Source organism: Rhincodon typus, chromosome 20 (assembly GCF_021869965.1).
Source record: "Rhincodon typus isolate 14 chromosome 20, sRhiTyp1.1, whole genome shotgun sequence".
Taxonomy (NCBI): domain Eukaryota; kingdom Metazoa; phylum Chordata; class Chondrichthyes; order Orectolobiformes; family Rhincodontidae; genus Rhincodon; species Rhincodon typus.
In genome coordinates this window covers 28,566,764-28,590,114 of record NC_063351.1, presented here as the reverse complement: position 1 = coordinate 28,590,114, position 23,351 = coordinate 28,566,764, and the positions used below count along the sequence as shown (strand labels likewise).

The 23,351-nt window shown below is 38.2% G+C and overlaps 1 protein-coding gene across 1 annotated transcript in view; it reads left to right on the top strand.

The window, feature by feature from the left end:
- Positions 1-10,731, top strand: part of LOC109917824 (deleted in malignant brain tumors 1 protein) — a 46,876-nt gene extending 36,145 nt beyond the window's left edge. Inside the window, exons 4-9 of the mRNA XM_048609192.1 lie at positions 2,657-2,804; positions 3,885-4,093; positions 7,043-7,218; positions 7,692-8,092; positions 9,836-10,107; positions 10,259-10,731. Coding sequence (XP_048465149.1) covers positions 2,657-2,804; positions 3,885-4,093; positions 7,043-7,218; positions 7,692-8,092; positions 9,836-10,107; positions 10,259-10,416 — 1,364 coding nt within the window. The 3' untranslated portion in view covers positions 10,417-10,731. The remainder of the gene's footprint in view (positions 1-2,656; positions 2,805-3,884; positions 4,094-7,042; positions 7,219-7,691; positions 8,093-9,835; positions 10,108-10,258) is intronic.
- Positions 10,732-23,351: the final 12,620 nt, after the last annotated feature.

The following is a 23,351-nucleotide window of genomic DNA, read 5'->3' as shown; positions in this document are numbered from 1 at the left end:
GATCGATTTATGTGAGGCACCAGATCCCTCTGTTTCCATATCATATTGATTTATTTAATTTTAAACAATTATGTGTTCCCATTATTTTTGTTTCAAGATATATAGCTATGTATTTATCTAGATTGAAATTAATTGATAAATTACCAGCTCAATCTGCAAGTTGATTAATTCATTCTTATATTGTGTTGCAGCTCTTTCCTGTATTAACTATAACACCAATTTGATGTCATCTGCAACTTATTAAACTGAACTTCCAGTTCCTAAGTCCAAGTTATTTATATATATTTTGCAAAACAGTGAATGTAGGATCATTTTTTTCTAAAGCATGCGTCCCATCATTTGCCAACTGAATAACGACAATGAGTTGCTCCTCTCTATTTTCTTGTTTATGGCCAGTTTGCTGCTCATTTTGCTACTATTTGCTTGACTGCACATTGCCTGCTCTTAGCCATGAGTTTATAACGCTTACCTTATCAAATGTTTTTGGAAAGTGTACAAAGATTAGTTTTTAGCTCTTCACAGATAATGAATTGCACTTTTGCATTTCTGACACGTTTTCATGGAGATTTAAAAAGCAAGGAAAAGTATTCAAGTGATTTGACCATGTGGTTCAAACAGTTGACTTTATGCTGAATAACAATAATCTATTTAATAGATTTTTAACTGATACTTATCATGGTTATTCTAACACATCCTTATGCAACAGCAAAATGCCATTTTATATTTACCTTAAATGGGCTGAATTTCAAAATTGTTTGTTGGTAGTAAATCTAGCTCCAGCATTTCTGTTTTCATGAACAAAATCTCTACTGAAATTTTCACATTAATTTCACATTCATGTCATTAAACATGAAAAAAATTGACTTAACTGTGAACTTATATTGTAGATTAATATCAATGTTGCCTTGCCAGTGTTAATGACACTGAAAGGCAGTTTAGAGACGTTAAAAATTGTGACAGAATTACCAGAAATTAAACATCACTTTTCCAACCTTAACTTTATTTGTGAAAAAAGGAAATAACAAAGTCCTTCTCCATTTAAAGGTTATTTCATTCCAAAGAAAACTTCCTCAGAGTTTAAAACAGTGCCTGAATACAAATCTCTATATTGAGATTCATTCGTGCAGTGACAAATGCCAATTGATCTTCAAAACAATCATCAAACAGACTCATTCTTTTAAAAACATGATTTGAATTCCCAATCACTGACTGGAAGGGTTACACAAAATTTCACATTTTAGGAATTTAGTTTAATCAGTAAGCTAAAAAATTGCCTAAATAATATTTAGTAGGTAACTAACATATGCTAAACTACTCTACTTCATAACTTTAAAGCCCATGGTACAGTTCCATGAAAACAACTCATAAAGAATAGTCTCAGTCGACTTACGTATTTGAGTGTGACATTGCTGCGCAATTTCATTTTCTCAATATTAGCTTTTCAACCTCAAAGTCAAAAAGTTCAATATTGTATGAATGAGGAGAAAATAATAAGTATTTAAAGGGTCATAGTGTTGTACAGTATGGAAACAGACCCTTCGATCCAACTCGTCCATGGTGACCAGATATCCTAAATTAATCTCGTCCAATTTGCCAGCATTTAGCTCATATCCCTCTGAACCCTTCCTATTCATATATACATCCAGCTGTCTTTTAAATGTTGTAATTGTACCAGCCTCCACAATTTCCTCTGGCAGCTCATTCCATACATGCACCACCCTCTGCATGAAAAAGATGCCCCTTAGGTCCCTTTTATATCTTTCCTCTCTCACCTTAAAACTATGCCCTCTAGTTTTGGACTCCCTACCCTGGGAAAAAGACCTTGGCTATTCGCCCTATCTGTGCTCCATATAAGGTCACCCCTCAACCTCTGATGCTCTAGGCCTATAGTTCAAACCCTCCAACATACTTGTGAATCTTTTCTGCACCCCTTCAAGTTTAACAGCATCTTTGCAGGGAGGACAGGATTGAATGCAGTATTGCAAAAGTGGCCTAACCAATGTCCTGTACAGCTGCAACATGACATCCCGTTATAATTGGGATATTCCCTGTAACTAGCAATTCAGAATCAATTTTTTACATAAACGTATTTTTTTGTTCAGTACTATATGGTAGAATAAAAATTTGGCTCCATCAAACATTTTCAAAGTTTGTTCAGTGAAAAACTCAGCCATACTAAAAGGAATTTATTTGCCATTTATGTTTTGATCTTAGCCGCGGCAATGGTAGGTTTATTGTTGGCCTTAGAGCTCCGATAAACTAGGGAGGCTAATGAAGATAACCTCTCAATAGCTCTCATCAGTAGTCCATGAGAATGGGCATCTGGTGAAATCTGAATCAGGCTCAGCTGTGATGCCTCAACAGTTCACCCATGAATATCTATAGTCAAGAAAATCGACAGTGATTTAAGCCTGGTACAAGATGGTACCTGTTAGCTGTTCAATCTTATGGTAACAAGGAGTGATTTGAGCAAGATTATGAGATGAGAAAGATAAATCATAATCAGCTTTAATAGCAGAGAAAACTTAGGAGTGTGTGTGAAGCATAATTGTGCTCATTTTTTCTAAATCTGGAGAAAACTGGCAAAGAATTTTGGTAGAGGAAACAAAATCATTCTTTTGCCATGTATTGCACTACATTTCCTTATTATTAATAGATGGATCATGTGGAGGCTATCTTGAAGCTGTGTATGGGTCTATTACAAGTCCCAATTACCCATCTTTCTATGGAGATAATGAACAATGCATTTGGTATATAAGAGGGGACAGTGACCAAAGAATAAAGCTGAAATTCACCTATGTTGAGTAAGTAAATATGTTTTCACTACCATATTTTAATGTCGGTGTGAGTGGAGTACTTTCTGTCAATTAACCATTGCTGATGGATTTGTTCAACTTGCATCCAATAATTTGTTAATGAGTGTCAAGAATTCTTGGCCCCAAAGAAATAGCTGTAAACTGAATGTATACCCTTTAGAAAAACAGTAAGGAGGCATTCTCGCTTTTTATCAACAAGAAACAACACATGACTAACTGAAACATATCAGAAATCGTTCCTGCCTGTCTGGTACTCAGTTGAATAGAGATTAGCATTTTACTGTTAGAAGATTTACTGATGTGATCCGGCAACAAGTATTAGGGTGTCTGGAAGCATTCAAAGTGAAATGGACCAATTATTTCAGACAACAAAGGGAAGTGCAGATAAATCTTTTTAAAATAAAAATAGTTCATGAAATAAAAAGACAACAAAGGGACTGGTGGACAAATCTTAACTTAGATCATTAATAATAAATATCAGCAAATTAATTGAAAACAGCTAGGTTGGACAATGGATATTGGAACTAGAATATTTTTAATTATATGTATGATAATCTTGAGAAGTTGGGGGACACTGTCAATGTAAATATTTTAGAGTATTTTCTCCTGAAAATCACAAAGCATGCCAGTACTGTCGAAAGAATGGGCTGTTTGGTTTGAGATTGTGAGCCATGACTCAGTTGACAATACTTTTGTCAGTAAATTGCAGACTTCTGGGTTCATGTCCTAGGGTTTGAGTGCTAAAACTAAGGCTGATGCTCCAGTAGAAGAGGAAATCCTGAACTGTTACAGATACTGTCCTACAAATGAGATGTATAACTAAGGCCCTTTCTACCTCCTATGTGGATGAAAAAGATTCCATTGCATTATTTCCAAATGATAGGACAGTGCTGTCCACCAATAGGGATAGGTAACAAGACCCATATTCCACAAAGGATTTTAAAAATTCTCATGCTCTTTGTTTAGGTCATGAAATTCCTGTTAACATGCTTATCTTTGTGAGCATACTTTGAATAGCCTTATTTATTAAGTAAGTTCATTTTTAATCACTGATCATTTTCTTAACAGTCTGGAAGTTTCGTCAAACTGCAGATATGATTATATTGCAATATATGATGGACCGTCAACAAATTCCGTGTTGCTTGCAAAATTCTGCAGTGGGTCAGATCAGACATTTACATCAACATCTAACAGTATGACAGTTTATTTTAAAACTGATTCCAGTGTAACTAGACAAGGGTTTTCAGCAAGCTACTACATTCTGCCAAATGATGATGGTGAGCTTTGTTATACGTCTTGTGTCAAAATTGCAATGTAATTTAAGAAATGTGGTGAAATTATGAATTGACACATCTTATTTGAACTTCAGTTTGAAATTCTTATCAGTACTTTTAACAATAAATGAGGCCAAAAAAAGTCACAGAAAGATTTTCAACTTACCACCCAGGTGCAAAGTTGAAGTTGCGCACCCATTACAGAAGTTGCTTGATATTCACTTCCATGGCTTCCAATCACAATGACCGCATCACATAGTGGCAGCAAGCTGTGAATCTACCTCTTATTTTCAAAGAAGCTGTCATCACATTTTGTCTTTTTGTGGGAAGAGCCTGGAGTTTTTCGTCATTTACCCAAAGAGCTAATTTAAAATGGCAGAAAAGTTCAATCTTTCATCACAGAATAACACTTCAGTTCTGGGAACTTCCTAGATAATCCTTTTTGCACAATTCCCCATGCCTTTGTCATCTTTCTTGAATATAGAGATAGTAATTCTTCACAGCATTCCAAATATGATCTAACTTTGCTCTGTACAAATTTAACATCACCACTTTCATTTTAAATTGACCTCAGGGTGAATACTTTTAGTAATTTGTCTACTTGTACCAGATCCATTTGATTCCATACCACATTGATACATTTATTTCCTGAGCAATATCTAACTTTATTTTACCTCCAAAATCTATTACCACACACTTACCTAGGTTCAAATTCTTTTGTCAATTGCATTTTGCAAGTTTATTCTCATCTTCTTATAGTTTGTTGCAGCTCTTTCTTATATTTTATGTTTCACTATACCCCAATTTGGTGTCATCTATACATTTTGAGTTGTAATTTTGACTCCTGAATCCAAGTTGTTTATGTACATTTTGATAATTAGCATTTGCAACACAACTCTTTCTGAAGCCACACTTCCCACCATTTATCAATCAAATGACTGTGTTAAAAACCAAAAGAACTGCGGATGCTGTAAATCAGGAACAAAAACAAAGTTGCTGGAAAAGCTCAGCAGGTCTGGCAGCATCTGTGAAGGAGAAAACAGAGTTAGCATTTCGGGTCTGGTGAGGAAGGGTCACCGGACCCAAAATGTTAACTCTGTTTTCTCCTTCACAGATGCTACCAGACCTGCTGAGCTTTTCCAGCAACTTTGTTTTTGTTTGTGAAATGACTGTGTTGAATTGCTCCTCTCTATTTATTCGTTTGTGGCCAGTTTGTTCTTCATTCTGATCCTTCCTCGACTCACATTTTTTGATCTTAGTCAGATTTTATGCAGCACCTTATCAAATGTTTTTTGAAAACTGAACAGCATTTGCAGATAAAGACGGTTTGTAGTCAAAAACAGAGAATGAACTGCCCTTTTGCATTTATACATGTACATGTTTCAGACAGAATATCAATCAAATTAAGAATGGAGTCATATAACTTTAGGGATTTTGGTAGAGGCATTAGCTTTTGACATGCCTGACACAGTGCAATTTCTGTCAGGTCCTCTCTTTATAGTCATTTCCTGATACCAAGGCTAAGCTGTGATTCTTCTTCCCTAGTGATCCTTCTGTGACTGATTGCCATTTGAAGCTGGTATCCTGGGCTTCACATATTGTCTTTGGTGACTGAAATAACTGCACAGAGGCCAGTATCCCATCACCAAGTCACCCTTTATTTATTTTTGCACAGTACACTGCCTGTGGCCAGCCAGCTCGGAGTCAGTCCCCTGTTTATATTGGTCAGCCAGAGCTTCCTGATTGGCCCAGGTTAACAACCCAATCGTAGTCAGCAAGATCCACCTGGTTCCGATCACTACAGTGGCATATCCATCAACCTCTTGCAACCACATGCACTACCAACAGTATTTTTCTAGTCAAACCCAAGAACACCTTTAAAACCTTTTAAACTGATGTGAGAGTCGGGGTGGGAGGTGGGGGGTGGGGTTGTGGATGGAAATATCATTGTGGGCAGAAGAATTGGCAGAAACATGGGGGAAGTATTGTCGATTAATCAAGAGTATTGTGTTCACCAGAGACCAATAACTTTCAAAAAGATATCTATATTCCAGTGACTGGCTCAACGGATCACATAACAAGATTTCTGCAAGATGTCATCTTTGAAACATTTACTGTAACACAGACTAAATCAACAAATGACTAAACAACATTTGTTACACAGCTAATATGCCAAAACTACAAAAAGCTACTTTATAGCACCAACAAACACCTTATGTCACATTTACAAATTATACTGCACTCTCCACAGAATTGTAGTCTTCGCAGGCACCATTTCAAAGTTACTCTCTGCATCCAACAAACTATTTTGCTGAGTTGTAATATCCAGTGTACGTTGGAAGTCACTCTCTTCTGTCTTCTGAGAATTCTTGGACTGACCAGCAGCAACACCAACTCTGGTTATTCATTCTTTCAGTTGTGCCAAGCCAAATCTTCCGGTGTCCTTAAAACTTCACCCACCTGTTCAACTGGAGAACATGCTCTCGTTCACATTTTGCCTGGCTGCTAAGAGAAAACTCTGTCTCTCTCTCCTGTTTGTAGCAGTTGCTGATTATTTGTCTCCTTCTCTGAGCTTCTCTTTTTTATTGTCCGGGCGTTCTCCAGGTAAGTCTACGTAAAGTAAAGCCAGCTTCTCCTTTCTTTCGTATTCATATATGAAATCCGGCACTTAGGTCTCAATCCAACTTGGCCTGAAATCACTCCCCTATGGCAAACAGGACACATATGCTTATTGTCACAGAACTAGTAGTAAGTCCCATATCCCTATTCATAACTCCAGTTTAGCTTGAATTAACAAGAATTAAAACATAATCATTTTAAACAACCTTGCAATTGTAGAAGAGAAATTCATTAAAATTATACATTCCTAAACCAAGAGCAGTGCCCATTATTGGTTTTTAAAACAGGTTTCTTAATATTACAAAAGATTGATCAGATTTGATTTTTTTCCAGAATTGTTGACGTGTTCATCTGATTATATGGAAGCAAAAATTAGTAGGTCCTACCTCAACCTTCTGGGTTTCAATGAACACAGTCTTTATCTGAATGATCGAAATTGCAGACCAATAATAACAGCCAGTGATGTAATCTTCAAAATACCACTTAACAGATGTGGTACAGAATGGCAGGTAAGGAAACCAGTAATAGGAGAGTTGGTTTCACAGAATTCCAACTATTATTCTTTTATATCCCTTGATGGCCTAATTGTTGAAATGTTCAAGGTGAACCTGCCCACTAACTACGACAATATTGCCTTTGTATAAATACTTCCTAATGCTATAAACAATATTTTGATGCTCATATTATATATATCTGTGATTTCACATAACCATTCTGCTCTCTGATACTTAATGAGTTCGTTATTATTGTGTTGAATGTCTTCAGAACCTCTCACGCAGGTTGGTATTAAGGCATCCTAAATAATGGCCTCCCACCTACATTTTCTTACATCTTCCACCAATTTAGTTTTCTGCAATTGCAATTTTGTCATTGTTTTTTAACTTTGAAAATACATTTTTCAGGCATCACTAACTTTCTACTCTGCATCAAATATTTAATCCTTGAAATAAATTAAGTTTTAATGTGCATTTTACATTCACAGGAAAACAACAGCAGTATCATATATTCCAACACCATCCGATCTTCACCTTCTGACTCAGTTGTAACTCGTGAAACAAACCTTCAGTTCAATATTGGCTGTGAAATGCAACAAGATACAATGTCCAAAATAATGTATGTGACTAAAGAAAACACAACCGGTGACATCATAGATAATATCACAGAATCTGGCATGTTTAATGTCAGCATGAGATTCTATGAATCACCATCCTTTACCCGGCCAGTGCTAGAATCACCTTACTACGTGGATCTCAGGCAGAACCTGTATGTGCAGGTCGAACTGCACAGTTCAGACCAGTATCTTGTTGTATTTGTGGATGCCTGCACTGCATCACCTTATAGCTTTGACTGGACTTCAAAGACCTATGACCTGATAAAAAATGGGTAAGAAATGCTATTCCCTGCATCAAAATTGGAAAGAATATTCCTGACTAACAGAAATGTCTTGAAATCCAAATAACAAACATTTTCTGTGCTATTTTGTGTGATACATAAAAACAAGTTTGTATCAACCAGCATTTGAATTAACACTTCAATGTGTGAATAAGTTTTCTTTTTGGTCTACGATCAGAAAAAGTTTAAAATGTACTCTATTTCCCCTTTCTTGCTTTATATCTAATTGGTTGTACTTGTGAATTTTAAAAAGCAATGAAATGTGTGCACAAGTATAACATGATTCCTAGTTTAATTCCAAATTACCTTTTAAAGTTTTCTTCACACTGGGCACCTTACAATATGGACTCCACACTGCTCTGATTTAAGTTCCTGGTATTTGAAGTTCTTTTATTCCTCTTCACCTCTTCTACATTCAACATTGTACACTGATGAAATCAAACATTTTCTCTCCATCCATTATCGACTGACTGCATTTTGCTCTGCAGCCAGTGTTCAGATTTGAGGGATCAGTCTTGCAGGGAATTAGCAGTACAGCTGTACAGGGGAGCAGGAGGAAGATTGGGAATGCAATTGTGATACAAATTCAACTGTAGGGACTTTTTCTGTCAATATGATGAAGCAGAAATAGGATGCATATAACAGATGCTAGCTTGATACTACGTTTGAAAACCAGGTTAAATACTGAAAAATCAGAAGGGAAGCGAAAAAAATGAGAACAACAAAAAGAAAGTATGAGAACAGATTGGCAGCTAACATGGAAAGGAATCCAAGAGCTTTTATAGGCATATAAATTTTAATATCTAAATACAAAAAAAAAATAGAACTGATTAGGAATCAAAAAGGATTTATCCAAGGACACATAAAGCATCTCTGAGGTATTAAATGTGTATCTAATAACTTTTACAAAGGAAGAGGATGCTACCAAAATCATAGTCAAATAGGAATCAGTTAAGATACTGGATTGGCTAAAAATTGATAAAGAGGATAGATTAGAAAGATTGGCTGTACTTAAAGTGGAAAAGTCATCAAGACCAGATGGGATTTATCTTAGAATACTAATAGAAGCAATGACAGAACTTAGGAGGCAATGAGCAGTGTCTTCCATTTCTCCTGCGATGGAGGGATCATGCTCCATTATTCCTAGCAGCAGCAGAGCTCAGGAGTGCAGAAAGAAGCCTGAAGAGAATCTGCCTAGAGAAGTTAAGGCCTGAGATTTTACCACAACAAGGAATTGTGGAGCCCGGGGAAAGGTGAAGGAGGGTGAGTTCTGGTGGGCAGGCAGCACAGAAGGAAGGGGCTTGACAAGGGGTGGGACCATGATGTGCAGGAACCTCAAATGATGTGCTCCCCCTTTCCTTCCTAGTTTTATCTCATGTAGACCATTGCAAACAACCTGCCCACTCAGACCTGATTACTCATACCCATGCCAAGTGTATTTTGGTGTAGGTAACATATTATTTAGGTCTATAGATTTGTTAACAAGTTTAAAAGACCCTTAATTATTTGTTTAAATATGGTGGGTAGACTGTTGATTTCAGCTCCCATCTACCTAACATATTATGAGTGCGAGCTCACGAGTAATGGAAATGTGGTGATTAGCTACCCAACCTGTTTTGTATGTACATCCACTGAAAACATTCCCAGCTGTAATTTACCAATGTATTTTTAGTTTCATTGAAACTCTAGTTTAGAGTGGGATTTTATGTTTTAAAATTATTGCTTTTTTTATAGATGTGTTAAGGATGGGACATATGGAAATTATCCCTCACCAGCTCATAATATTGCGCGATTCAAGTTCAGTGCCTTTAAATTCCTCAATCTTCATCCTTCAGTCTACCTGCAGTGTAAAGTTGTGGTCTGTAAAGCTTATGATTATTCATCTCGGTGTTACCGTGGATGCATCTATCGACAAAAAAGGGCCATAAGTTCCTCAAAGGGGAGCACTGATGTTCTAATAGGACCCATTGAACTGAAAAAAGATCTAAAACAATATAAAGCTGAGGGTGAGTCGATCATGTTATATACTAATTACATCACCAATAAAAGGGCTAAATTAGAAATTTTATATTTCAGAATGTGCAGTAATAGTCATCATTTCGTAGCTCTCATGACTGGTACAGTCAAAAATAAGAGACTGTTTTGAATTTTTTTCAGGATTTGAAGAAGTGAATGAAGCTGTGGAGACAAATACCCAATCCAGTTTTCCATTTGTTCTATCTTTGATAGCTCTGATTGTAGCTGTTTCAGTTTTGGTTGTCACCGTTCTAAAATACAGGAAGCAACAAAGGCACTATGCTCGTGAGCGGCTGTGAGACAATGTTCTAAGTGTAACAATTCACTAAATGGAATAGTAGATGGAATTCTGCTCTGAAATGATCCTATCAACCAATAACCATGATGATTGAATTAAATGTTGGTTCCCATCCAACTTATTGTATGGACAGAATTCAAGTGCTCATTAAATGACTGTCTGCAGGAATTAATTTGATTACTGAAAATAAATGAGAACAATTCACCTATTGTGACTCAAAAATTGCTAATAGAATGCAATGATTGAATTTATTTGTTGAATTGTTACAGTTTTCTTCAAATTTATTGCAAAAAAAATGTTGCCTAAAATCAATAGCAATGCAATAAAATATTTTCTTCTGCATAATACTGTTGTACTTTATTCAGGTTTTGCAAGATGGTAACTACCTCGTAAAGGAGACAAAATCACTAGCACCAAATATGGCGTACTGTTCACTGGACAGTTTAATGTCCAAACTGCTGACTTTCCATCACTTCATACGGAAAGCAGAAATGCTTAATAGAATGTAATATCTGTCTGGCAAATACCAACCCACCCTAAACTAAAATGGAGCATCAGAGCACAATAAAAAAATCTCACATAAATCCTTCATAGATGCTGCCAGACCTGCTGGGCTTTTCCAGCAACTTTGGTTTTGTTCCATTCTTTAAGCCTGTCCTTCCTCAAACCCTTATTTCTTTCTTTTGGCAAAATTAACTCTTGACCAAATAGATGGAAAACCATAATCACTTTCTGTTGCTGTGAATCCTATTTAGTCCCTTTTATCTTGGAGACTAATTTGTTCTATGTCCCTCTGGCGGTTCACAATAAACAGAAATAACCTTATTCAATCAGCACATGCTTGCAAAATTCAGTATACATTGCCTAACACTAGATATATGATTCCACAATTGAGCAGCTCTGGCTGAAAAACCCTGATTGTGCTAATAATTATGTGAACAACCAACTTAATATTCTCAACAGGGCTTACTATGTGGTTCATTTACACTTAGAAGAAGTGACTTATATTCATAAGAAGGGACCTATCATGTGACCATATGGATATTCTCTGCAACGAAAAGGAATATGTCCAGATCTAATGCCTAATTTTCAATTAAACAAAGCATGGGGAGCATCTTATCCATGGTGCCTTCACAGGTCGACGCAACATCGAGGGCCGAAGGGCCTGTACTGCGCTGTAATGTTCTATGTTCTATGTTCTCCATAGCAACACCTAAGCTAATCAGAATTGACTTGCGAACCAATTAGCACCCTTTCTTCTTGCACTGTAAATTGTTGGGTCCCTTTGAAACATTCTTGCATCTGTCCTAATGACTGCAAGGTAAAAAACTTTAATGGCATATCTCATTATCAGCAATATTTAATTATTTTACAGTAACACAGGAAATATATATTCTTCTTTCCCAAAAATAACAAAACAAGAAGAAAGAAAATCAACGCTTTTGTCTAAATTTCTCTTTAACATGTTTTGCGATAACTCGGGGATTCTTTTTAATTAGCAGAACATATAGATTGAATCTTCCTTCACGTTAACACTTCTTTGGTCATTTTGAGACATGTTAAATGTGCTTGAGTTCACCTCTAATTTCTCAGGCAGCTGCTGCTTGCAAACTGGAAACCATGCAGCATCTAGGACTCAACATCAAGTTCAATAACTTTAGCCCCTGATTATATCTTTCCATGTTTCTTAGCCACCTGTTATGACATGGGTTGTTTTTAGCACAGCCAACATATTCTCAGGCCTATTATCACACTACATGGGGTTACTTTCAGCATAGCCTATCCATTGTCTCCTACTCTCAGTTGTCATTATCACTTATCCAGCTTCTCTTCAGTCCTGGCCTACTATCAATAAGCCCCTCGTTTACATACCCTTTTCATATGTCTCTCTGCCTGGGCTCCCTCTCCACCTATCCACTCACTGCTCTCCTAAACCCACCCCCAACCCCGTCTTCAGCATAAGAACCATTTTATTCCTAGTTGCTATTAGTTCTGATGAAGAGTCACTACATTTGAAATGTTTCTATTTCTTTCTACCATAGATGCCGCCAGACTTGCTGAGTTTCACCACCAATTCTGTTTTTGTTCCAGCATCTGAAGCTCTTTGTTTTATTCTTATATAGTCAACTCTCTGGCCAGCTTTAGAACATGCTGTACTAAGAAACTGTCCTGAAAATATTCTATGAGTCCCTCCTTTAGGCTCGTTTTATCCATTCAATTTATCCAGTCAAAATGCTGGTTAAACCTTCCAGCATTAAGGACTGGCATTCCTGACAAGTTCTCATTATTTCTTCCTTACCTCTCCCTGTAGTTATTATTAGGGGATCTACATATCACTTCCGTGAATGACTTCTTGCCTTTATTATTTCTCATTTCTATCCACATCTTGTTTTCCTGAAGTTAAATCATCCATCTCTATTGTGCTAATGACATCATTAACAAACAGAACCACTCCTCTAACCTTTTCTTACTTTAGTCTCATTCCTAAATGCCTTGTACCCTTCAAGATTCAGATCTCATCCATGTCATAATGCAACATTGTCTCTGTAATGGCTACCAGATTTTATTATTCATTTCTGTTCGCACTCTCAACTTATCTGTTTTCTTTCAAGTGCTCTGAGTATTCAGATACAAAACCTTTAGTTTCACCTTTTAAATTTCTTTGTAAATTCTAGTCTTATTGACTTTTAGATTCATACTTGCTACCTCTTCCTGTCATAGTCTGTTTATCATTTACTAGATTAATACCTTTCTCTTTGGCCTTGACTCTACTCTTCCATTTACCACATCTTCCCAAAGTTGATCCTTTGTCCCTACTATTCAGTTTTTTATCCTCTCTACTTCCCATGTTATGCAGTTCACAAAGCCATCAGCCTCACCATGGTTCAGGTGAAGACTGTCCCATCAATACAGATCCTACTTTCCCTGGAACTATTGCCAGGACCCTACAAACCAGATCCCAATTCTCTCACATCAATCTCTGAGCAGTGCATTTATCCCTCTAATCTGATTTGTCCTGTATCAATTTGCATATAGCTCAGGTAATAATGCAGAAGCTATGAGCTTTGAAGTTCTGCTTCTTAATTTAGCACGCAGCTCCTCATACTGGCTACACAGAACCTTCTTCTTTGTTCTGTCTATGTCATTGGTACATTAATGGACTACAACGACTGGGTACTTCCTCTCCCACTGCACATTCGTTTCCAGTGCTGAACTGATGGCCTGAACCCTGGCAATGGACAGCAATACAGCCATCTTGATTCATGCTCTTTGCTGCAGAGAATGACGTCAATCCCCCTCTCTAAACTGTCCTCTCCTACCACATTATTCTTCCTTAGTGCCCTCTCTTGAAAGGCTTTCTGTGCCATGATGCCATGGTCAGTTAGCTCATCCACTCTGCAGCCCTGAATCTCATCTAGACAAGCTGAAAGACTGTCAAATCTGATGGACAACTGCAAAGTTTGAGGCCCCTGTGTTCCTATTCTCTAGGTCTCCTTACATGGCTAATTCATTATCATACCTCGCCTGTCCCTGAAGACTGACCAAATTAGATGACCCAAGTCTAAGAGGTGCAATTGCTGCCTGGTGCAAAAGTATCCAGGTTACTGTTGCCCAGCATAATGCTGTAGGTTCATGATCGCTTGCTGCAGATGTGTTTGCTGTGGACCAAATGACATCCAGGAACTCCCATATGCTACAGTATGACACATCATCTGTTCTGTCATCCTTAATGGTTTTTAACTAATTGTATTATTCACTCATTTATGCTGCTTTTTACATATTTTATTAACTTTACCAACAACTTTTATACTATGTTAAAATTGCAATTAGGAAAGCTCTAAACAACTTATCAGAGACACACCAAACAACTAACTCTGTTCTCAATAATAGAGCAAGAGCCAATTCCAATCAACTCTAATCTATCTCTGACTGCCTGTTTTGGAGTCCTCCCCTCACCTGCTCCTCTAAGCCACTTTATTGCACATGCTAAGAATAGAAAAGGTCAAAGTGGGCACACTTTATTTGACCAATACACAACCTTGAAATTCTGGAAAAAAGACTGCTAGTGTCATGATAGCCCAATCTTTTACCACACTTTACCCATGGGTAGCTTTTTACTGTCTGCAGTTCCTGGATATTGATAGAAATGAGGCTCAATGCCTGATATCAGAGGCATGCAAATTTCTAAGCTGTAGAGGACTCTGAGCTGTTTTAAAAGAGGGGTAGCCAAAGGTTTTGTCGAAGAGAAGGGATTTTAAGGAGCATTTAAGGAAGAAGGAATTGGAGGGTCCTGAAGATTAAGAATGCAGTGAAGTGTAGCACAGCCACTAATAGAAATGTAGAAAATAAGAACAGGAGTCCTTATTGACTCTTCGAATCTGCTGTGCCATTCAATATGATCATGGCTGATTATCCACCTCAGTAGCCTTTTCCTACTTTTTCCCCATACCCTCTGATCACTTTAACCCCAAGAACTATATCTAACTATATCTAACACTTTTTGGAAACATTCAATATTTTAGTCTCAACTGCTTTCTTTGGCAGAGAATTCCACAGGCTCACCACTCTCTGGGTGAAGAAATTTCTCCTCATCTCAATCCTAATTGGCCTGACCCCTGAGGTACCCCCCCTAGTCACTGTCTGCCAATTGGAAAAAGACTTGCTAACTCCTACCCTTCGCTTTCCATATGTCAACCATTCTTTATCCAGATCGATACATTACAGATGCACCATTGAAAGCATACTATCCAGGAAAATAATGGCCTGGTATGGCAACTGCTCTGCCCAAAACTGAGAGAAACTACAGAATGTGGTGTGCCCAGCCCAGATCATCCATGGAAGCCAACCTTTCATCCATGGACTCCATTTATACAGCTGATTGCCGTGGAAGGCTGCAAACATCATCAAAGACCCATCGCACCCCGGTAACAATCTCCTTCAACCTCTTCCATCAGGCAGAGGATACAGAAGCCCGAACACATGCATGAGCAAGTTCAGAAACAGCTTCTTCCCGGCCGTTATCAGACTGATGAATGGACTCTCTAGTCACAAATAATGCTGATCTTGCTAATGTAGATCTTGCCTAGCACACGCCCTGTACAATGTAACCTGCATGCCTCTTTCTAAGTCTTTTTGATCTGTACATCCTTCGCTTACTATGATCTGCTTCTACTGCTTGCAAAGAAAGCTTTTCAGTGTATTTCGGTACACATGACAATAAATAAATCAATCAATCTTGTGCTCGACAGTTTTATATGCTAATCTCTTATCTCTTACAATGACATGCAAATTGTTCATCCTGGTTGCCAGAAATAAAGTGAACAATAAGAATATGTCAGGGAACATGTCATTTATTGTTTTACCGATAAAGGTAAAAAATTATTTCAAAACAGAAATTTGCTTGCATTTTGAGGTCATTCATGATTAAACAAATTAATTTCAAACATTGTGTTTTATTCAGTAAAATTCCACAATGGACATTTATGGTAACATCAGAGACACTGCACATTTGTAAATTATTTTCATTCATTTCAACTTATTTGCAGTAACATTCATAATTGCAGTCAGTACCAGTTTAAACAAGTCAAAATTTAACTATGAGTATTAAATAATTTGACTTGCTATCAATTGTATCTATGGAGTAAGGTAGTTATGTGATTGGTAAACAAAGTGTTAATTTAATAATTTTGTAATTGTTTACATTAACCTTTCCACACAGGCAAAAATGCATGAATTATCAAAGAGCATAATTTCATATATTTTGTTCTGTTGATTGGTTTTCTGAGAATTATGCCTTATAGTCATTGATAGGAATATCCTCTCTGAAGTTTCTTGTCTAGGTCTAGTTTCATGATGACTAATAAATGAATGCGACCTGAGCATCAGAGATAAGAAAATGGAAAACTAGAATTAACAGTTATCTTCTAGGTTGTATTTTTTTTTGGCCAGTCCTGCAAGATAAAAGTTTATATTTTAAAACCATTTGATAAATATTTTGAGTTTTCAGATAGCTAATTCAATTGAATACTATCCAATGTAGTCATAATGCTAAATTCTGATGACAAATATACCAAATAATTACATACTACATGTTTAGCATGTGAGAGTTATGGTGCAATAAAACACATATCATTATTGCACACACTGCAAATGTCTGTTATCAATTTGCTATGCTTCTTGATGACATATGGAAGTTGATACAGGTGTACTTCTGAGGGATTAATGCAAGGTACTAAAATGAGCTATTGAATAAATACTTTATTCAGCATGCAGCTAAAAAGCGGATTGCTTTGACATACAACAGGCAAGCCATAAGAAACACAGTGCTCGCCTTTGCAGTGTTCTTGACTGTCTTGGTCGCCAAGGGTTCACCCACATGGAGTAGTACATTCTGCTGATAGTATATTTTCAGGAATTGAGTCTATTTTCAGATCCAGAATCCACAAAGATCTCCACGTGTCTCCCTGTGTTGTCAGCTCTGCAAGCCTACTGGGGCAGGAAGTGGCTGCTGAGGCAGAGAGGTGAACATTAGGGCACCTCAACATGGGGGTCCCTTGGAAATGCGATAAAAGTTCCCAAAATGATGACGCCTGAGGCTGTTAGTTTTCGAACCATGATATGGATGGTGTGCTTGTAAATCAAAAATCTTCAGAAAGACCACTAGTTGTCTTCATGTTAATATTCTTTTATATGGAGACATACCAATCACAGACAAGGATTGGTGAAACAATAAAGTGGGTTCTTCATTTGAATGTTTACAGGGAGATTGTGTACAGTACGCTTGACTTTTATTACTGCTGCTTCAGATTTACCCAACAAGTCATGAGGCTAACACTTCATATCCTGTTGAGGTAGGTAACGATTAAAAGGAGTTTACAGACCCTTAAAGGTATATATCATTATATCACAATATTAACTAAATGCTACAAAACACAGAATGAAAAGTACAGAAGGAGGCCACTTAGCCTGCAATATCTGTATTGACTCTTTGGAAGAGCTATCCAATTAGTCTTACAACCTTGCTGTTTTCCCACAGCCTCCATACTTCTCTGATTTAAACAGTCACCCAATGTCGTCTTGACGATGATTCTGGATAGGAGCGAAAGTAACAGGGTAGTTGTTATGGGGGACTTTAACTTTCCAAATATTGACTGGAAACGCTATAGTTTGAGTACCTTAGATGGGTCAGTTTTTGTCCAATGTGTGCAGGACGGTTTCCTGACACAGTATGTAAATAGGCCAACAAGAGGCGAGGCCACATTGGATTTGGTACTGGGTAATGAACCAGGCCTGGTGTTAGATTTGGAGGTAGGTGAGCACTTTGGTGATAGTGACCACAATTCGGTTACGTTTACTTTAGCGATGGAAAGGGATAGGTATATACTGCAGGGCAAGAGTTATAGCTGGGGGAAAGGCAATTATGAGGCGATTAGGCAAGATTTAGGATGCATAGGATGGAGAAGAAAACTGCAGGGGCTGGGCACAATTGAAATGTGGAGCTTGTTCAAGGAACAGCTACTGCGTGTCCTGGATAAGTATGTACCTGTCAGGCAGGGAGGAAGTGGTTAAGCGAGGGAACCGTGGTTTACTAAAGAAGTTGAATCTCTTGTCAAGAGGAAGAAGGAGGCTTATGTAGAAATGAGGCGTGAAGGCTCAGTTAGGGCGCTTGAGAGTTACAAGTTAGCCAGGAAGGACCCAAAGAGAGAGCTAAGAAGAGCCAGGAGGGGACATGAGAAGTCTTTAGCAGGTAGGATCAAGGAAAACCCTAAAGCTTTCTATAGGTATGTCAGGAATAAAAGAATGACTAGAGTAAGATTAGGGCCAGTCAAGGACAGTAGTGGGAAGTTGTGCATGGAGTCCGAAGAGATAGGAGAGGCACTAAATGAATATTTTTCGTCAGTATTCACACAGGAAAAAGACAATGTAGTCGAGGAGAATACTGAGATACAGGCTATTAGATGAGACAGGATTGAGGTTCATAAGGAGGAGGTGTTAGCAATTCTGGAAAGTGTGAAAATAGATAAGTCCCTGGGCCGGATGGGATTTATCCTAGGATTCTCTGGGAAGCTAGGGAGGAGATTGCAGAGCCTTTGGCTTTGATCTTTATGTCGTCATTGTCTACAGGAATAGTGCCAGAAGACTGGAGACTAGCAAATGTTGTCCCCTTGTTCAAGAAGGGGAGTAGAGACAACCCTGGTAATTATAGACCAGTGAGCCTTACTTCGGTTGTGGGTAAAGTGTTGGAAAGGATTATAAGAGATAGGATTTATAATCATCTAGAAAGGAATAATTTGATTAGGGATAGTCAACACGGTTTTGTGAAGGGTAGGTCGTGCCTCACAAACTTTATTGAGCTCTTTGAGAAGGTGACCAAACAGGTGGACGAGGGTAAAGCGGTTGATGTGGTGTATATGGATTTCAATAAAGCATTTGATAAGGTTCCCCACGGTAGGCTACTGCAGAAAATACGGAGGCATGGGATTGAGGGTGATTTAGCGGTTTGGATCAGAAATTGGCTAACTGTAAGAAGACAGAGGGTGGTGGTTGATGGGAAATGTTCATCCTTTAGTTCAGTCACTAGTGGTGTACCTCAAGGATCTGTTTTGGGGCCACTGCTGTTTGTCATTTTTATAAATGACCTGGATGAGGGCGTAGAAGGATGGGTTAGTAAATTTGCTGATGACACTAAAGTCGGTGGAGTTGTGGATAGTGCGGAAGAATGTTGCAGGTTACAGAAGGACATAGATAAGCTGCAGAGCTGGGCTGAGAGGTGGCAAATGGAGTTTAATGCGGAAAAGTGTGAGGTGATTCACTTTGGAAGGAGTAACAGGAATACAGAGTACTGGGCTAATGGTAAGATTCTTGGTAGTGTGGATGAGCGGAGAGATCTCGGTGTCCATGTGCATAGATCACTGAAAGTTGCCACCCAGATTGATAGGGTTGTTAAGAAGGCGTACGGTGTGTTAGGTTTTATTGGTAGAGGGATTGAGTTTCGGAGCCATGAGGTCATGTTGCAGCTGTACAAAACTCTGGTGCGGCCGCACTTGGAGTATTGCGTACAGTTCTGGTCACCGCATTATAGGAAGGATGTGGAAGCGTTGGGAAGTGTGCAGAGGAGATTTACCAGGATGTTGCCTGGTATGGAGGGAAGGTCTTATGAGGAAAGGCTGAGGGACTTGAGGCTGTTTTCGTTAGAGAGAAGAAGGTTAAGAGGTGACTTAATAGAGACATATAAGATGATCAGAGGATTAGATAGGGTGGACAGTGAGAGCCTTTTTCCTTGGATGGTGATGGCGAGCACGAGGGGACATAGCTTTAAATTGAGGGGTGATAGATATAGGACAGATGTCAGAGGTAGGTTCTTTACTCAGAGAGTAGTAAGAGCATGGAATGCCCTGCCTGCAACAGTAGTAGACTCGCCAACTTTAAGGGCATTTAAATGGTCATTGGATAAACATATGGATGATAATGGAATAGTGTAGGTTAGATGGGCTTCAGATTGGTTTCACAGGTTGGTGCAACATCGAGGGCCGAAGGGCCTGTACTGCGCTGTAATGTTCTACGTTCTATGTTCTATGAAAATTGTTATTGAATCCATTTTCACCATGCTGTAAATCATTCTAGATAATAAGTTGCTATGCAATTATTTGCTGAAATTTTGTACCAATTCCTCAACCACTGAAAACAGTTTTTCTTTATGTTATATCAAAAAAATCATTACTTTGAACACCTCTATCAAATCTCCCTTTCAACTTCTCTGCATTCAGTCCAATTCAAGGTTCAACACCCCTTACATAGTATTTTATTCACTGGCTAAAATTCCAAAGTTAGCCACAATTCTCCAGCTAGGGTCTAACCATCCATTAATAAAGATTTAGCATAACATTACTGTTGGGGTGACCTGTGCCTGGCTATGTAAGGTGACTGGTACATGAACACACTAAGCGGCCACGCCTGTTTACAAGATGGCAGACAGAAGCTAAGCTAAACTAAGTAGACTGCTCACACAGTGAAATATAATGGTACCTTTGAACAGAGCTGCTAGAAGGTCAGTAAAAGAATGCTGTATGCTCCCATCCGAGACAGTTCTGATAAAAGGATGCCTTAGGACAGAAAAATGACCAATTCCAGCCTTATTAAAAAAAGGATGATTGTCCCAGTAAATGAATAACATCAGGTGCTGGATGAGGTCCCTAAGCAGCTGCGAGGATAACAGCTAAAGTTATTTTGTAGTAAATAGTTGTCTCTTTGAAGCTACCAGCAACATTAAAGTTTCTAGCTAAAAATGTTTTAATCATAGAAGTTGGTTTCGATACATAACTAGAATATAATACAAGCCTTAAAAAACAGTTAAGCTTAGATGTGAAGATTAACTAGCCTTAGGAGGTGCCTTCCCTTATGCCCTGAACAAGATCGATTGATCACAACCCATACAAAATGCTGGCAGTAGATGTTATTGTATAATGTTACACTTATAACTAACTTTATAACAGAAGTTAACCTTATAGCAATTGGTTAAAACTAACTGATTTTTTAATTTTTCCATTATGTAATTGGGAAAGTGGGAAAAACAGTAACTGAATGTGATAAAAGACAACATCAAAATATAATGGGTAATAGAATTCAAGCTGTCCTTACAGATAAACAAGCCTGAGAAGACCCAAAGGAATATAGCCATTAAACTTTTGGAATGTGAATGAATAGGATTCATAGAAAGATCCCAATGCCTACAGATTAGAATGTCTAGCTAATACCACAAGATCATGGAAACCTGGGGCTATCCATGGAAGTGCCCATCATTGATTAGGTGTCCCATAGGATTGGGTGCTTGGATTAGATGGAAGGACAATGAATATTGTTGCATTTGATTACTGTAACATAAAACGTATAAAAATGCTATATTTCTTTGTAAAATCGGAGGGTGTGTCATTGATCTATCTTCCGAAGCCAGGTTCAGGGAAGATCATTTGGCCCTGTCCTTGCATAAACTGGTTTCTGCTTTAATAAACATCTTCCACTTGCCTGAATCCTGCCTGCCTCCTGGGTCTTTGTCCCGGGTCAGGAAAAACACTCCTACAATTACTTTGTGCTTTATGTCTCTATGGCCAACAATCTTATGTGTCTTCATAACAATGTCTTACATAACCATCAAAGGTGTGTAAAATTTTGTTGGTTCCAGCATCCCTTTTAAAAGTGTCCCTTATCATTTATAATGCTCCCCTCTTTCTTCCTAGCAAATGAATGACTTCATATTGCTTTGGGTTAAGTGTCACTTGCCATTCACCATACTATGTCTTCCTTATAAATATTTCCGAGACATAGAGTCAGAGTTGTATAGCATGGAAACAGACCCTTCAGTCCAACTTGTCCATAATGACCAGATATCTTAAATTAATCTTGCTCCGTTTGCCAGCATTTGGCCCATATCCCTCTAAACCTTTCCTATTCAAATACCTATCCATATGTCTTTTACATGTCATAATTGTACCAGCCTCTATTGCTTCCTCCGGCAACTCATTCCATACATGCACCACGCTCTGAGTGAAAAAGTTGTCCCTTAGGTCCCTTTTAAATCTTTCCCCTCTTGCCTTAAACCTATACTCTCTAGCTTCCGACTCTCATACCCTGGGAAAATGACAATGGCTATTCACCCTTTTCATGTCCCTCTTTATTTTCTCAACCTCTGCAAGGTCACCCTTCAGCTTTCGATGCTCCAGGGAAAATAACCACAGCATATTCAGCTTCTCCCTATTGCTCAAACCATCCAACTGTGGCAACATTTTGTAAATCTTTTCCAAACCCTTTCAAGTTTAACACCGCCTTTCCTACAGCAGGGAGACCAGAATTGCATGCACTATGCCAAAAGTGGCCTAACCAATGTCCCGTACAGCCACGAAATGGCATCCCAATTCCTATACTCAATGCACTGATCAGTAAAGGCTAGCATGCCAAACACCTTCTTTAGTACCTAGTCTACCTGCGACTCCACCTGCAAACGTTGATATTACACACTGTTACCAAAGCTCAGACCAGCAATGTGTATTAAAATGAGAAGTGGTCTGAACACCAATCACTCGGAGGCATCTCGCTTCATTCTCTAGTTTTGATAACAACTGTGCACCACTATTCTCCACTTCCTATCCATGCCTGTACTACCCGTTTAGTAGAATGGGATTTCATGTTTGTCTGCAAATCTATTTTGGTGTACTTTATCAAACACATTTTGAAGATCTACATACTCATTATAACTGACAACCCTGATCAATTCTCTCTGTTACTCCATTTGATAACTCAATTAAGCTCATTAAACATGATCCGTCTTTAACAAATCGGCGCTTCCACTTATCAACTCTTTATTCCTCCAACCATTAGCCTTGTTCCAGGTAAAGGTCTCCAAGCAATTACTCCACCACCAACGTTAGGCTGACACGTCTCTCGTTGTCAAGTTTATTCACCTGCCTTGGTACAGCATTTTTTTCTTAAAAATGCTTCAAATAACTTGGAACTGGCACTCTGGAAAAACAAAGTTACTTTCGTCTTAAGATAAATTTGAGTGGTTTGCAACATCATTTAGCTTGGAAAAATACTCCGTAAGCCTTGCAATCACCATAATTGTCAAATTATAAAGCTGCTGCTTGTAGTTGCATGTGTTACTTCAGGGCAGAGATAGTTCACAACTCCTTTATGTGCAATTACTTATGTCACCTGTAGGTGGAGTCAGTTAAAATTTAAGGCATTTCAAGAAATGCTAAATACATAAAAGCAAATAACAAGCCTCAGAGATAACTGAGATAGTAGGAACTGCAGATGCTGGAGAATCCGAGACAACAAGGTGCAGGGCTGGATGAACACAACAGGCCAAGCAGCATCATAGGAGCAGAGAGGCTGACGTTTCGGGCCTAGACCCTTCATCAGAAAAGACCTTTTCTGATGAAG